This window comes from Plecotus auritus, assembly GCF_963455305.1.
Source record: "Plecotus auritus genome assembly, chromosome: 9".
Classification (NCBI taxonomy): domain Eukaryota; kingdom Metazoa; phylum Chordata; class Mammalia; order Chiroptera; family Vespertilionidae; genus Plecotus; species Plecotus auritus.
Window position 1 is genome coordinate 5,318,690 of NC_137783.1, and position 17,210 is coordinate 5,335,899.

At 55.7% G+C, this 17,210-nt stretch overlaps 1 protein-coding gene across 1 annotated transcript in view; it reads right to left on the reverse strand.

Moving 5' to 3' along the window:
• The window catches only part of TCERG1L (transcription elongation regulator 1 like), a 104,420-nt gene that overhangs the window by 7,348 nt on the left and 79,862 nt on the right, over nt 1–17,210 (reverse strand). Inside the window, exons 7-9 of the mRNA XM_080642069.1 lie at nt 14,068–14,222; nt 7,460–7,529; nt 5,065–5,200 (exon numbers count right to left, since the gene is read on the reverse strand). Coding sequence (XP_080498195.1) covers nt 5,065–5,200; nt 7,460–7,529; nt 14,068–14,222 — 361 coding nt within the window. The remainder of the gene's footprint in view (nt 1–5,064; nt 5,201–7,459; nt 7,530–14,067; nt 14,223–17,210) is intronic.

The following is a 17,210-nucleotide window of genomic DNA, read 5'->3' on the forward strand; positions in this document are numbered from 1 at the left end:
AAGCGAATGTTTTTTGAGCAAATTTTATGATCCAACACGCTGTGTTGATGGGTGACCCATGGACCACGGGCTCTCTCCCTGCCTGCCAACTCTGGTCGCCCCTGGTCTCAGGGGAATGGACCACAGGCCTCGGGCGGGAGAAGCAGGGCCTCTCTCCCCTGGTAGAGGGATGTGGGGAAGCAGGTGCCGGGTCCTGAGGGGCACCAAGGCCACTGGAGGCAGGCGGGCGTGACAGCCGCTTAGCCACACAGGAGACCCAGCGGCCCCTGAAGAAGGTGCTTAAACGTCCCTTTGGCCTGAGCACCCCACGGCCGCTCCCCCCCCCCCCCATGAACCCCGATGCTGCCAATTCCGTTCTTGAGGAGCTGCCTGGCCATGCTCGGCCCTCCCTTCCAGCCCCCCTCCCGTCTGCAGGCTCAGGCTGATCACAAACACTGTGCTTTGTAATCAGCACTCACACCATTACCCTCTTTACCCAATTTCCTGGAACGCTCGCCCGCGTCTTCTCCCTCTGGCGCGGGCGCTCCTGACAATTACAGGCAGCGGGGGATGGACACCATCCAGAAGGAAGCGGACAGGCTGGCGGGTGAGGCTGTGCCCTTGGCGTGTCCTTGACAGTGAGACAGTGTCATCCTTTGAGTTTCTGGGAAGCAGCCCCGAGACAGGGGCTTGGGTGCAGCCAGCGCACCTGGGAGGTGACTGCGGGCTCACGGAGACTGGCACGGGAAGGAGAAAGCCACGGATGGTCCAGGAGTCTTGGCAGGGTCCTGGAGAACATGCCGGAACCTGCCTGAGATTGGTCTCCCAGGGACAGGGAAGTGGGGGTTTACATCAAGATCCCCACCCCTGCTGGGTTGAGCATGGCCCCGGAGATGCTTAACCCTGAATTTAGAGGTGGGAGTGGTCGGCCTGTGGGAAGTACCATGAGCCCAGGTGCACCAGGTGAGCCAGGTTCCTGCAGGTGAAGCAGCGGGAAGCAAGGGGCCTGGGACACCCCAACTTCCACCCCTCATCTCCCAGTGCTCATAGTATTTTACTAATTCAGGGTTGTTGTTGTTTTCTATTTTGAAGGATACATAAAATTTTACACTCTTATTCCACCATGCACTTGGCTGATTTCATTGACTTTGGGGCTATTCTCACACTCGGGTCGTTGTAACCCATCCTAGGAACCCGGGGCCGTCTTGGAGGCAGAGCCTGTCTAATGCTAACGGAGAGGTGACTGTCTGAAGAGCTGCATCCCCAAGGCCAGGGCGGCCCATCCGGGAAAGAAGAACCACAGCCGAGAAGCCGGGAGAAAGACTCAATCCCAGGAAAAGAACAAGGAGATTCCCAAAACAATCAACAGTAAACGCCAAGCTCCTCGCTGCCTGGCGCTGGCGGAGCGAGCTGGCCGCAGCGTCTCAGGACCTCAAGCATCGCTGCCGGGAGGGCCTGTGCCAGCGAGCCTGCTTCACAACAAGCGGGGATGCTGGGCAAGGGCTCAAGGCTGCAGGGAACACGCCCTCACAACGACCAAGATCGGCGGTGGCGGGCGGGACACGCCTCCGGAGCATCTTTCAAAACAGCCAAATGGGAGATGCATTAAATACAGGAAATGCAGGATTTTTGAACCGACAATGTATGCCTCATCAAAAAACGTTTTCCAAAATAGTATATTAATATTTTTAAATGATTAAAAGGAGGAAATAGTATACAAGTTTATAAACTAGGTAAAATATTAATGTTTAATATACTGTATATTTAAAACATTAATGTTCAGCCACATTGAACTATAGCATAGTTCAATATTCATTATGCTGTGAGATCAAATGTTCATTCTTGATACTTTTAAAAACTCTGTTATTAAAAAAAAAGGGTGGGAGAAAATGTACCCAGTTAATGTACTGACTGTCTCTTAGAGTGGCATTTCAGGGGGATTTTTCTTATTTATACTCTTAATATTGTGCACACTTTCTATAATAAGCATGCATTCCTTTATAGCATAACTTTATTAGCGGTATTATGATGTGTCTTGTGAGATTCTGAAGCGTTGCCATAGGAACCCAAGGCAGATAAGCTTCCCAAAGAGCAAAGAGGCACCCTGTGGAGCAGACGTCACGGCGCCCAGGACTCGGGTCACACGTCACTCCTCTCCCTCACGCCCAGGGCCACCTCCCTGCCACCTGTCACCTGCACATGAGGGCGAGCCCTTACAGCACGGGTGCTGGCCCAAGCGCCACGACAGCCCCGGACAGCGACGCGGTTTACCCGTCCCTCACAGGCAGGGCCCTCCTGCTGCTGCGGAGAAGGCGCCAGCTGCCCCGTCAGCCCCAGGCCCCCCATAACGAGCCTCTGCTTCATTTGTACCAACTTCACCCCAACAACCTCAGGTCGGTGGCTGTCTTAGTGCCTGTGGAGACTGGGTGACCGGGCTGGGATGAGTGTGTTGTCTATGACGTCCTCATTCTAACACACTCAGAGCCAAACCCCGGGAGCTGGCCTGTGTTGGCGGCCTCAGGGTCATAAAGTCTCCCAGAGGCTGCCCACTGCCGGGGAGCAGGCCCAGGGTCACCCACAGAGGGGCCCTGCGGGGACCCCACGCACCTGCAGCCCCGAGTCCCCGAGTGAAGAGTGGGGGTTCCCGAGAGGCCGTTCCTTTCCTGGCTCCTGGGAAAGCCATACTTACTGCTAAGGGACGCCTTGCAGAAGGAAGAAGGTCCCCATAAATCGTTCTGAACGCATTTACCTACATAGGCGGGATTAGATGAATAACATGCGGTTCAGTTACACTGGCCCTTTCGACGCTGAAGTTTACAAAAAGGCTGTAGTGTGGTTTGTGTAGGGAAACAAAGACAAAAGCTTCCATGGAGCCATCAATTACGTGCTACCAAACCACAAAGCCGAAGGCCCCGCCCCCACCCCAAGCCCCAGGAATACCTCACACCGTGCCCCTTGTAAACTGGAAACCCACAGGACCTCGCCTCATCGCTCCTTAAGCACATGCATTTCTGGACAAAGGCAATGAAACACCGTATTAATCACGCAGCTCATGAAAAAGTGACCTTTCTGTGCCTCACTGTTAAGCAACTAGACATCTGATGGGCTCAGCTATAGCATCCTCATGGGCACGAGTCGCTTATGAAGTCTGCTGGCATGTTTTATAAAGTCAAAGTCATAAACAGCGGCCTTGCTCTATGCCATCAGCAGTCATTCAGTCTGTCTTTGCTGCCCGGGGGCTGCGTGGGGGATTCCTCTGATCCGCTCAGGAGGCCTGAGGTCTGGGGCCTGAGGCCTGTCTCCCCAGAAATCAACACCCGATGCTCTCCTTCCCCATGGCCGATGCTCAGGGGTGAGGATCTAAGGCCGAAAGAAGCCTCCCACCTCCGTGAGGCAGGGATGCTCTGGAAATCTCATTAGGAAAACCGCTCCACCAAGGCCACTGGGATCAATTCCCATGTAAACGCAGCCGGCCAGCGTCCCCGGGAAGGGAAGGGAAGGGGGAAGGGAAGGGGGAAGGGAAGGGAAGGGAAGGGAAGGGAAGGGAAGGGAAGGGAAGGGAAGGGAAGGGAAGGGAAGGGAAGGAAAGGGGGGTCCCTCGGACAGCCCCGAGCTCACGCAGGTCAGTGTGATGCGGTGACGGTGAATCGGGGCTGGTGGGTTTCCAAAGCAAAGAGATGAAAATGTAGATCTGAATAAGATGAAGCCTCAAGAAATGTCGGGAGGCCCCGACGCTCCAGGAGCTGTGGCTCGCTCGGTAACTGGGCAACGTGAAGGGAGGCAGAGCATCATACGGCAGCCAGGGCAGGGGCAGCGGGCAGGGCCAGGAAAGGGACCCCGTGCCAAGAGCGGAAGGAGGGGCGAGCAGCGCGGCCACCATAGCTGGTGACCCGCGGTGACATTGGGTACTAGTCTCCAGGACCATGAGGCCAGTCTGATGGCCCCAGACGAGCAACTCCATTGGGTGGCAGGGAGGCGTCTCCGTCTCCATGGGCCTTGCACGGCTGACATCCTCCGGGACGTCCAGAGAAGATGGCTGAGCGGGAAGGGGCAGGACGCCAGGCGCACCCCGAGCCCCGCCCTTGCCCTGGTTCTTTCCATCCTGGTCGGAGGGACTACAACCCTTTCTGAAACGAATGTGTAGCTTAATAGATACATCTAGTTTTAAAACCACATCCTTAAAAAACAAAGAGTGACCTCCGCCCACCGGGACCTCCTCCCGCGTGCTCCTGGCATTCCCTGCCTTGCACGTCTGTGTAACTCGGTGACGTGCTCATTTAGGGAAACCCCTCGCCCTGTGCCTTTCAGTTCCCACGTCCGCGTTCCTTTCCCGTCCGCTGTGGCCCGGGCTGTGTTTTATTTGGGAGTGGATGGTCGGTAGAGGATGCGAGGGGTACATTAAAAGTCCTGGTGCAAAGGAGGGTGGGTCTCCGGGGAGAGTGGCTGTGAGAACCCCCTTCTGATTCTTGAGAGCGGGGACCTTCTGTTCCCTGGTGCCTGCACTCCAGCCTGGCCTGCGGATCCCTGCTCAGACGGCTGTTCTGGGGGAGCTCTCTTCCTAATGGCCCCGCACCCCAGTTCCCACTGCCCCTGCCCCGCCCGGGGTGCTGACTGTGGGGAACTTGCTTTGGAATCCCCAAGGTCACCGACAGCGCTCACTGCAATGACCCTCGCCCACAGGGGCCCGTGGCTGCCTCCGCATTCAGTCTCTTACGAAGAAGTCCACCTGGGCTCACCTCGTGTTTCAGCGCATTCTCTACCCAAAGGCCAAAGCAGGACATTAAAGGCGCTGGGAGGGGATTCGATTATAACATGTTTTCCCCCATTAAGTGCAAATGGGATGAGTAGCCAACCGCAATGAAGAAATCTTGGAAACGAAAAGCAGTCCGACGAACCCATAGCCGTGGAGACCCTACCTGAGTCAGGAAGCCCGGGGTGTCCCCCTGGGAGGGGTGGACCCTGAAAGCTGGCCGGGCGCCCCCAGGACTCTTAACACAGACAGGAGCTTCCTGGAAGTGATCTCCGTGACTGGGGGACGCGACTCGGTTCCTCGCTCCGAGAGCCGCCCCTGAGCCAGGTGCTTACCCCTCTCTCCAGGAGCATGTCTCGGAAGTGGGTCACCCGCTCCTCCAGCGGCAGGAGGATCTGGGGCGGCAGCGTCCTGGCGCCCTTGTCCTCTCTCTGCGCCTCCTCTGGGCCAGGGCTCACGTGGCCTTCGGTCCTTTGGGGCACAAGACACAGAGAGTTAAACGCACCCCATCGCGGCCTGCCAAGCCCTCTGAGGAACTCTTTATCAACAAAGACTCTGATTCTCGGGAAACTCGTTTTAAATCCTGGTGCAGTCACCCCCCGCGGAGATGGAGGCGTCTGCTCTCGCCATGCAAACCGCTTTGTTGCATTTTGGGCGGAAAGCTGAGACCGAAACCCTAGCGGACGGGCAGCCCGAGAGGAGCTGGTGGAGGGGGCACCGGAGGCCGAGCAGCCGCGGGCCCACGGGGAAGGAAGCCGAGCGTCACCACCTCGCACATCATCGGAGCTCATACCTGGCTCCGTTTTCCAGGGAGAGGCCCTGGGTCTGTACAAACGCAGGGAGGACAGTTATGGGGAAACGGTTCTGTCACCCCTCAGGGTATGGCCAGTGTTGTCCTGAGTTCTAACCCAAAACGGAGACTTCAGTGACAACGGGGAGACCGGGACCCTAGGGTTTGGTGGGTAAAGTCCCTCACACAGTCACATTTGGGCTTTTTGTTGTTGTTAATCCCCACTCGAGGATATTTTTCCATTGTTTTGTTTTTGTTTTTGTTTTTTGAGAGAGTAGAATAGAGGAGGAAAGACAGAGAGAGACACATCAATAGGTTGCCTCCCACATTTGCCCTACCAGGGCCAGGGATCGAGCCTGCAACCTAGGTACATGCTCTTGACTGGAATCGACCCTGGGACCCTTCAGTCCCTGGGCCGATGCTTATCCACTGAGCCAAACCAGCCAGGGCGTGTCCAGACTTTGTGACATACGTCTAGCACAGTGCTTGCCCCGGGGTGACTTGCTCCCGGGACACTGGGCCGTGTCCGGACACATCTGTGGTGGTCACACTGGGGAGGTGCTACCAGCTTCCAGGAGTGGAGGTCAGGGGTGCTGCTAACCCTGCGATGCACAGGACAGCCCTCCTTGGGGACGGTGCGCCTACCAGGGGACTCACAGGACGCCGGGAAGTCTGCATGCTGCATTTGGGGAGGACGAGATGGGACCGTTCAAGGTCATATGGTCACTTAGTGGCCAGGACCAGGCGAGTCCCCACCTCCTGACACTCTCCAAGTTCATGGCCTTCCTACCCCTGACTGTCCAGGGTATTGTGAGCATCCATTAGACCAAGGAAGGGACCTGTTAAGCATATTCTATGTCTCACAAGGGTTTTCACGCACGAGGGTTACGATAGGGAAGAACCCTACTAATGCAAAATGTGCAAAGAAAAGAAAGGATTGCTCAGCCCATTAGGAAGTCTTATTTATACACCAACTATTTCGGGAGAACGCACAAGCTTTGCTTCATAGGCGATTGTGTGGAATGTTGAAAAAAGAAAATTACCAATGGATTTGTAATTGTATATTCCAAAGAGTATAATTAGGATTTCTTCGTAATCAGTTTTCATTGGTTAAAAATAGAAGCGTGGAAACACGACTCGTATTGTTGTAACTTGAAATGAGATGAATAGGAGCGCCGGGAGCTTGGCGCCGATCTCATGCTCAAGCTCATTCAACGAAATAGGCGGTTCCGAAGCTCGGGGGCCTTGCAGCCCGAGCTCTCGGTCCAGTTAGAATTGGTCAAAGGCAAATGCGAACTTGCTAAGTAGATTTTAATATTCTCGTGGCTGAATGACTTGGGTGCTGTCCACTAAACATACATTCAGATACTTTTCATAAAGCCAGCTCCGGCCATACTGGTCCCGAGGGAGAGCGGCGGCGTCCCCCAGGCCACACTGCCTGGGTACCCGCTCCATCCTGGCCGAGTGGGATGGGAACGATCTCTCCTGGGGAAAGGGCTTCACTGAGCCACCATTCCCCGAGGGTAACAGGAAGCCACATGGGGTCAGCTCACTCAGGCGCCACCTCAAGCTTCTGCCACCTCCTTTGACAAATGAAAACCCCGAGATGGAGGGGAATTGCTTTGCCTCAAATCCCAAAGCAAGCGGGACAGAGCTTGAATGCCCACCCAGAGCTGTTAGACCCCAAACCCACCCCTCACCCAGCATAGGGCACCGCCCAGCCCCTGGATGCCCCCGTCCACTCCTCCAGGATCCAGAGGCCAGAGCCACCGAGACTCCTGTCCCCAGGTGTCCTCGCTGAGATGAGCCTCAGACCTCCCGCCTTTGTTTAGTGTCAAATCCCTGCTTTGCTCGGTCAACAGAGCCCAACAGCCCTTTTCTTTCTCCGCCACCGAATTCTCCGCCGAGGGAAGGGCCAGCGGGGAGGACGGGACACCTACCGGTTCCTCTTGGTTTTCACGCTCGGGTCTTCGCGGCCGTCTTCGGAACCCGACCCGTCGCTGTGGTCGGCTGGAAGAAAGGCGGGTTAGGAGGAGCGTCAGCACTCTGCTTGGCAAACCACCAGGGGAAACTGGGCAGATTTCCCTTCACCACGACCTCCAACCTGCAGCCAGCTTTCCCTGGGAGCGCGTCGCCAAAGAGAAACCCAACTCCCTTCGTGCGGACAAGTTGTCCCAGCCCCGCCACTGCGGCAGCAGGCCCTCCAAGGGGCCAGAGGACGGGGATGGGGTGGGTGTCCACCCCCTCGCCCCTGCCCTTCCATTCCACGTCTGCCTGGCGTCCCTGTGCATGAACCCCCAAACCCGGCCCCTCCTCTTGTCTACCGCGATGGATACTCAGATTTCTCCCGCAGGCCGCCTGCCCTTCAGCGCTGGCTCCGCGTCTACCTCAAAAAGCCAAACTGATTTTGAAGACAGCTGCCCTCCTCCCATCCCAGGAAGGTCGGCTCCGTATATGTTTGATGAGCTTTGGGAATGAAAAAGTGAAACGGCATCTGGATGTTTCATATTTGTCTCCAGAAGGAAGAGAGGAAAAATGACCATTATGCCTTCCGTCCTGGCCGGCGGAGCGGTCTCCCCGGCATCGCCACGGCCTGGCGCCCTGCTTCTCATTCTCTGGGTGTGTTTCCCCAGGAAGCCGCCCTCTCACCATCGTGTCCCCGTGTGGGCACGGGTGCAGGGGCCGCCTTACAGAGACTGGCCAGGGTGGGCGCTGACACGGAACTATGGGAGCAAGTGGCCTGATTCACTCACTGTGCAGAGAGGAGGCTTAGGCCAGGCCACTGGAGGGGTCGGAGGTGGGACAGGGCCCATGGGAAGGTCAGGGTTCCTCCGGAAGAGCGGGGTGGGGCGTTCTGGGTGGGGAGGGTCCACATTTCCACTGGCCCTGGTCTCGGATCCTGCTGAGCGTGGCCCCTGGTGCCCGGTGGCTGGAGATTGTGCACACTGTCCTGGGCACGCGCAGCTTGGGAAAGCACCCTTTCATGCCACAGCCGTGTTCACCCGTGGGGACAGTGTATATATGTGTGCCTCGAAGGTAAAGGACTAAAACGTTTGCAGAGAGAGTAGAGCCAGTGACGCTGGGATCCATCCGTGTGCAGCCCAAGGCTGCTGTCCCTTCTGCCCCTGCCGCAGGCACAGGGCCCAGCGCTCCCAGAGCTCGTGTTAATCACAGCCTCAAAGCACCACCTCGTTGTGGAGTCAGACCCGCAGGGTGCAAGTCCCGGCCCCCCACTTCATAGCAGAGCAGCCTTGGTCAAGCGGTTACCCTCCTCTCTTTCATTCCCTCGCCTGTAAAATGGGGATAACGACGCTGGGTTGCAGAATAAGGCCCCCAAAGACGTGCGCGCCCTAACCCTCGGAGCCCGGGGATGGATTAGTTATGAGGCCGAGGGAGGTGACGGTTGCCAAACAGCGGCCCTTGAGATGGGAGGCAACCCTGGATCCTCCAGGCGGGCCCCCGGACATCGTGAGGACCCTAAGAGTGGGGAGGGGGACTCCGAGGAGTGGGCCAGAGCGCTGTGAGCGAAGGTGCCACCCTGCAGCCACCCGAGCTGGGAGAGGCGGGAGCGAGTTCCTCTGGGAGCCGCCAGGAAGAACACAGCTCCGCCCCGGCCACGGGGGCTTCTGCTGGGCTCCGACCTTCAGGGCTGTAAGATAATACTTCTGCGTTGTCTTAAGCTGCTTGGTTTGGGATCCTCTGTTCCAGCAGCCACAGAGGCTCACACAGAGGCACCCACCGCGAGGAGCTGCCTTGAGCCATCCGTGTACCCCACTGTCCCTCCCGAGTCCCCTCCACCTCGGCAGGTCTCACCCAGGGTCTCCCGTCCTCCTCAGCCACTGGGAGGCACCAGCAGGGACAGAGAGGCAGGAGAGTGTGATGCTCATCGCCCGTCTCACCCGCCCCTCCTCCTGCCCACTTGGAGGATGAGCCCCGGCAGTGTCACTGTCCCCAGCACGTCCCCCAGGCTGCACCAACCCCTCCAGAGGAAGGGCCTGGATTCCCCATTTGCACAGGGCAGGCCAAGCGGCGAGGCCACGAGGCAGCCGGTGTGGGGGCCGGGTGCCGGAGGGTTCTGCCATCACCGGGAGGAGTGGCTGTGGCTGCAGGTAAGCACAGGGGCAGCCTCTCCACAGGTTTGAAGAAAGCTGACCCTGGGAAAAACAGAAGCGAGTACTTTGGTCCCCAACTTTCGATGGTTCCGCTTAGGGTTTTTCGACTTTACGGTGTGCGAAAGTGACACGCGTTCAGTGGAAACCGCACTTCAAATTCTGAATTTTGATCTCTCTGGGCTAGTGACATGCGGTGGGGCAGGGTACCCTCTCGGATGCTGGGTGGCGGGGAAGGCCGGGCTCCCCATCAGCGGCACAGGGACGAGGGTGACCCTCTGATGCTCAGCGTGGCCAGTGTTTTGTCGGTGTTGTGTTTTGAGTTATCACATCCCATCATGTCTACAAAACACCCACCTGTGACCCTGCTTCTGGGGAGAAAGAGAGGAAGGCAATGGCTCGAGATGGAACGCAAGACAACCGCCCACCTGTGGGCTAATGGGATGTTCTGAGCACCGTTAAGGTGGGCGCGGCTGAGCTATGGCCTTGGGCAGGTTAAAGGCATTAAATGCATCTGTGGCTTATGATCGTTTGGACTTACGGTGGGTTTATGGGGATGGAACCCCGTCATAGGTCGAGGAGCATCTGCGCTCTCTGCACTGAAGAGCCCGTAATAGCCTGAGCACCCCGCAACGTGTAAGGGATGCATGTGAGGGCTGGCACTCTCCATTTCACTTTCGTTCCCAAGCATTTATTCTCAGCTAACAGCACGGCTGCTAGAGCCATAAAAAATCTGGATGCTCTGCAAGATAATTAGAAAATAATTCAGGCCTTCGCCTTAATCTTTCAGCCCTGCTAGCAGAGAGAAAAAAGGGCCCTTTCCTGACCTGCTGAATGATGGGCGCCTCAGTTCTCTGTCTGCTGCACCCCGAGCTGCCACACACTCTCAGCTCCCACTTCAATGCCTGCTGTTCCCAGTAAACACCAAGGCGCGCACGCACATGCACGCACATGTATGTGCACACGCATGCCCATGTGTGCACATGCATATGCACACATGTGTGCGCGCATACACACGTGCATGCACACACAGGAATACACATGTGTGTACACACACCTCTAAACCTAATAGCAGCTAAATGTAGCAGTTGTTTTATAGAATTCATTTATTTTGCTTCCTCTTGAAAAATAGTAGCTATCAACTGGAATGCTTGATTGTTCCATCTCAGACTAGAAACAGGCATTACTACATTCAAATCTATAATAGTTAACAAAGTCTCCACCAATCACAATCGCTCCTGGAGCTGGTTCTTATCATCATTAGGGTCAAATGGTTTAATGAGTCCTGATGGATGACCAGCCAGGAAAAAATGCCACGGCTGACGGCTGAAGGTCACCCACTCTGCTGGGTAATCCCTGCTTATCCTCCGGAGCACCTCCTGTCCAAATTCCGCTGCAAGCAAAACAATGTGGGTGGATCTCCGGAAATTAGAAGCTGTGCATTCAAAAGTCAATTCTACCCGGCAACAGGAAGTTGAGAATTGAGGTCACTGGCATAGCTTTAAGATTCAGGTTTTAAAAATTACTGGTTTAAGAACATCTCTTTTAAAAGAGAAAGCAAGGTTAAAACTTCCGTCAGGACCTGTAACTGTATCATCACATGTCTATCTAGGTAGAGTAGTTAGGGCCACCAGAATAAGGGGACTGAGACAAAAACACCTTAATGTATTGAAGCTGGATTCACTGGTTGTTCCTGGTTGTGTTTGTGGGATCTGAGGCTCCATTCTCCCCCTTTTTTAGTATACAATGAGACGAGTGGTCTAGAGCAATGGTCAGCAAACTGCAGCTCGCGAGCCACCGTTTGCCGCTCTGTTGACTAATGAGTTTGCTGCCCACTGGTCTAGAGTGAAATGGAGCACTGACCCAGGACCCAGTAATTCAGGTCCCTGCCATGAAGTTCGTGAAACAAGGAGGCTCCATGAGGGGACACCTCCACAAAGAACCAGAAATCTCAGCCGGGGCCTGCCTGGCGGTTACGGAATCAATCGAAACACTACGAACCACCACTCACAAGGAGCCAGCTGGGCTTTAAACCACAGCCAGCCAACAATTTCCTCTTTGCGTCTGCCCCTGGACCACCTGAGTCCTTCCCTGTGGGCAGGCACTCCTAACCACTTCCGGTTCGGTGCTCCCCGATTAGAATAATTTTTGCTCAAATAAACCGTGGAAATGTGTAACGTGCCTCAGTTTATCTTTTACCACTGTCGCTCCCCCTCCTAGGGTCCTCCTGAGCGTTGAACTGGCAGGTGCCTCGGTGGGGAGTCTGAGGACGTGCTTCCGTTTCAGTTGGCCCTGGCCTGGTTTGTTCCAAATGAGAGAAACAGGAGAGCAACTATGCGTGGACTGCTAATGAGCTAGCTGCCTTCTTGTGGCGACCAACGCTGGGGAAAATAAATAAGTAAAAGCAGCACCCAATTATCTACAAGAATGCAGGCTAAACAAGGAGCCAGGAGCCTGCCTGAGGGATCTGCCTTCCACCAAGCAAATAAAACCATTGCCACGACGCACCTAAGGTTTCTCAAGGGCTGCGTGGTCTCCTGACATTCCCCAGCGTGTGGAGTTCTCCATCCCAGGGGTGGACCTCAAGACGTGGCTTTCTATCAGGGTCTCTTGCTCCAGCCCTCGTTCAGCATGTTAAATATCCCTCTGAAAAATGGATGCCATGCCCTGGCTGGTTTGGCTCGGTGGATAGAGCGGTAGCCTGAGGACTGAAAGGTCCCGGGTTTGATTCCAGTCAAGGGCACATGCCCGGGTTGCAGGCTCAATCCCCAGGGGGGGGCGTACAGGAGGCAGCCAGTCAATGATTCTCGCTCATCATTGATCTTTCTATCTCTCTCCCTCTCATCATGGATCTTTCTACCCCTCTCCCTTTCTTTCTGAAATCAATAAGAATGTACATTTTAAAAATGGATGCCTGCTTATCAAAGGAGAAAACAATCCCAGACCCAATTTCTATTGCACCTGCAATCAGCTGAGGGGGAGCAGAACTCAACACCCCAACGTGTGCCTCTGTAGGACATGGAACACTTTAATCTGGTTATTTTTAAGAAACAGAAGATGCAGAAAGAACTTTGACCTTCCCCCTAATATTTAGATCGAGGCTCTGTCCAGGAAGGCAGCTACATCATCTTAACCACAGGTACTAAGAACGAAGTGTCATAGACAGAGGAACCCGGCAAGGCCCTGTGGTCACTGAGGGCCCAACAAACACTCGGTTACCAATCACTGGCTTTTCCATGCCCATGTGAGTGCCCTCCTATCCTTTGAAGTCCCAAACCACAACCCCACCCCACCCCCTTCCTCTCCAGCTACGAATGGCATATAAACCTCCTCGGCCTGACTTGTCCTTGGGCCCCACATTCTTATGGGACCCCATACGTACATCCACGAGAAATTTTGGACATTCTCTCCTCTTCATCTGTCTCATGCTAATTTGATTGTTAGCCCAGCCAGAACTTAGAAAGGTGTGAGGAAAATTATTTTCTCCTCCCCCACACGACTAAGATTTTATAGATTCGGTTCAACAGGCACCCAGAACACGCCTCTCTTTCCGCATCCGGGGGCTCCAGCTATCTGGAGAATGTTCTTATTATATTAAGAGAAACAAACATATTAAACTTGTCCTCTCTCCATCCTGAAAGACGACTGCTGGCTTCCCTGGAGCAGTGACTTCCACTCAGAGCTGTGAAAATGTCAACCCCCTCTTCTGAAGTCCAGTCAAATGCCTCTGGGTTTGACTAAAAGCGTGAGCCACTGTCATCTGTTAGCCCTAGATCAGTAGAGACAAAAATGTCATTGCCAACCCAATAAAACACCCACAAAATAAAACAAAACCCCTCTTTCAAGGGGTCAAGCGTCTGTTTGTCAGGTCAGCCCAGAGCGGACCTCAAGTGCCCCCACAATGTGGCCCACGAACTGAGGGAGGGGCTCGCCCAACACAGAGCTAAAAATGTGGGCGGTCTAATCGGAAAGATCCAGGCTGAAGATGCGAAATGTTCTCCCCTGGCTCTGGGACAGCTGGCCCGCTGCCCCGCACCCGTCCCCTCGCCAAGCACATGGCTCCACTGGGTTCGGGAGCCCTCCAAAGAAACAGTGGCTGGTCTCCTGCCACCGTTATTTATGTACACCTGGTCTCTCCAGTGGGGTCCGCAAGCCATTGAGAAAATTAAATGCTGGCTCACGCCGAGGCGGGAAGGACATGTGGAGCGGCCGAGGGATGAACGGCCTTCTCTGGTTAAAAACTAACACGGAGAGAAAGCCAGAGCTGACCCTCCCGAAGGATCGATGTTTCTGCAGAAAGTGCCCTAGGAGCGCAATTACTAGATTCCGAGCACTCAGCACGCTTCCTTAAAAGTCAGTGTCCCCCACCACCAGGGACAGCACACCTCCCCGCCCACTCCCCGGACACGCATGGGGGCCTGCGCATGGCCCGCGCTCACCGGCCGAGGCCTCCAGCTTGCGCTTGTGCGGCGGGTCCTCGAGGATCCTGTTGAGGTCCCCGCGGTGCTCCAGGTCCACGGGCTTCTCCCACACGGACAGCTGCATCGTGGGGTTGAAGAAGAAAACCCGGTCATCGCCCGTCCAGACCACGCACCTGTTCCAATGGAAAAGCCCACCTGAGTGACAGACATTCGCGGAGGACGTGGTGGGTCTGTGGGTCTCACCCGAAGTCCTCCCAGGGGTCTGGTTCCCAAAGAAAAGGGACCACCTCACCTCCGGCCAGAGCACGTCCAGGGAACCCGGCTGTCCCACGGGCCTCCGCTGAGGCCACTAGCCTGACCTCCAGGGTCCTCCCTGCCGCCTGTCCTCTCCCTGAAGAACTGGAGGTGCTAAGACACCAGGAAGCATGGCTTCCAGAAAGCCCCCCCAAACCGTGAGGCCCCGACATTCCGTACCAGGTGGACATGCACATTTCCCCCTGAGCTCCTGGGGGATTTTTCCCGTTGGTACCAGTCAACGTAGGAAAAGTCCATTTTACTAAGAAAGAGACTCGAGCCCTGCCTTGTGTGTTCAGTGGTCAGAGCTTCGGCCCATGCACCGAGGGATCTCAGGTTCACTTTCTGGTCAAGGACACGTACCTGGGTTGTGGGTTTGGTCCCTGCCCCCTAGTCGGGGAACAATCCCCTAGTAAGGCCCCGACTCACTGCGCTGTTCCCTTGCTTGGAAGCTCGGTGGTGGAAGGTAGGGAGCCCCCCGCCCCCCCGCTTTGGAATCCCCCGGCCAGGATGTCCAGGGAGCGTGCATCCCCGGGGCAGCAAACATACAAGAGACAATCGAGGATCGGGAGAGAATGGGGCCAAATAAATCCCCAACTGGGAGGCAACCAGCTGATGTGTCTCTCACATGGATGTTTCTCTTCCCCTTTCTCTCTCCCTCCACTCTCTCTGAAAAGCAATGGAAAAAAATGTCCTCTGATGGGGATTAACAAAAAGATGATAAAAACTTTTTTTAAAAGGAAGAAGCTTTACAGTTGGGGATTTATTTGGCCCCATTCTCTCCCGATCCTCGATTGTCTCTTGTATGTTTGCTGCCCCGGGGATGCACGCTCCCTGGACATCCTGGCCGGGGGATCCCAAAGTGGGGGGTGGGGGGGTCTCTACCTTCCACCACCGAGCTTCCAAGCAAGGGAACAGTGCAGTGAGTCGGGGCCTTACTAGGGGATTGTTCCCCGAGGGAGCGGAGTGACAATTAACTCGGTACGTTTATATCCGGGCACAGAGAGCCCGGCTCTGGGCCAGCAGGATGCGGTGCCACTGAGCCAGATTGCTGGTGGCGGGCAACGACAGCAGCGGCTTCCCCTGGAGACACGGGCCATCGACTCGTCACAGCTGGTTCCCACTAGACCAAGCCCGCTGTACCACGCCAAGTTAATTTCATGTATCATTTTATGCCCGTTTTAAGTAATACACACAAGGTCCCCTCCCTTAATCACAGCGCAGCTCCTGGATGGCGGCCATGCTCCCTCTTCTCTGTCCCCATGCCCCAGAGGCTCTGGGCCCTGCACCAGGTTTAAGTCTGGCACAGAGCCCCCACACGTAGCAGCCCTGACACGTAAAATCCGGATTTCGTCATCAAACACGGAGCTGCTGTTTCGTGGGGAGCAGGATTTGCACGGTCACCTTCAGGTAGCAAAGCCCAGCAGGCGCAGGCTCCACGGGGTGGGGGACATGTCGGCTTCTCTCCCGGCTCCGACCTCAGCCCCGGAGGGAGAGGGGGACATGCCTCGTCCCTCCCCACCCACACGAAGACGCACTGGGTCCCTCTCACCCTCCGTGTTTCACCCCTGTGCGCCCTGTCCCAGGAGAAGTGTCCTGTGAAGGACAGAGCCTGGTATTCACGGGGTCACGTCCCAGGGCGGAGGTCTCGGAACTGAGAGGCAGTGTCCGTATGTCCTCTGCTGTCTTTTCTCCTCTCCTCATTCTATCCCACCTGCTTTGTCTTGGGGAGGGGCTGACCTGGCAGCCTGGTTGAGCAGCCCTGGCTGGTCCCCAGGGCAGGTGGGTGAGAGGCCATGGGGTCTGCAGACACAAAGATTCAGGGAGGAGAGAGTAGAACCTCTGCCCACCTTCCTTCCTGTGATGTCCTGGTTTATAATGAAACTAGAGGCCCAGTGCATGAAATTTGTGCACGGGTAGGGTCCCTAGCAGCTGCCGGGTGCCAGCCGGGGGGCCTCCCTTCCCCCGGCTGCCTGCCAGGCTGCCACCACCGTCCCCTGGTCAAACTCCCGGTCAAACTCCCGGTTCTAGGGGACAATTTGCATATTAGGCTTTTATTATATTATAGGATAGATGTACTTGACCTTTGTCCTGTTTCTGGCACAGAGCTCCCCAGACCCTCAGAATTTCCTCAGTTAAGAGAGTGGGCGTGGCAAAGGTAAAATGGTGTGTGGTTATTCTCACCACAGGCGGCTTGGGACGTGCCTGAAGATCGGCTGGATGGCGACCAGGGAACCATCCTATGACGAGACGGTTGGAACCACAGACCTCTGGGAGAGGGGAGGGGATAGAGATTGCGTCCCATCACACCTGGCCAATGATGTCATCAATCACACCAATGTAATGAACCTGCCATAAAAGCCCAAAGGATAGGGTTTGGAGAGCTTCTGGGTTGGGGAGCACATGGATTTGGGGGAGTGGCGCTCTCGGAGAGCCCACAAGCTCTGTGCCCCTTCCCAGACCTCGCCCTGCACATCTCTCCATCCGCTGGTCCTGAGTTACATCCTTTTATAATGAACTATGAGTAAACCGTCTCTGAGTTCGTGAAACATATGTCCCCACGTGTTCATATTTAAATAACGAACAAGTTAATTCTAGCAAATTAATCAAACCCAAGGAGGGGGCTCTTGGATCCACAGCCAATGGGTCAGAGCCCAGGTGACAACCTGGACTTGTCTCCAGGGAGACAGTGTCCGACCGGGTTAAACTGTGGCCACCCAGCTGGTGTGGAAGAACCGCTCTGTGTGTAAACCCGCTCATCCCGTGTTGGAAGTGACGTGTTGCAGGGGCGTCTCGAGAGTGGAGGAGACTCGCAAAGGTGTGTCTTTCCTCCCCTCCCCAGCCCATCCTCCACCCCCACCATCCCC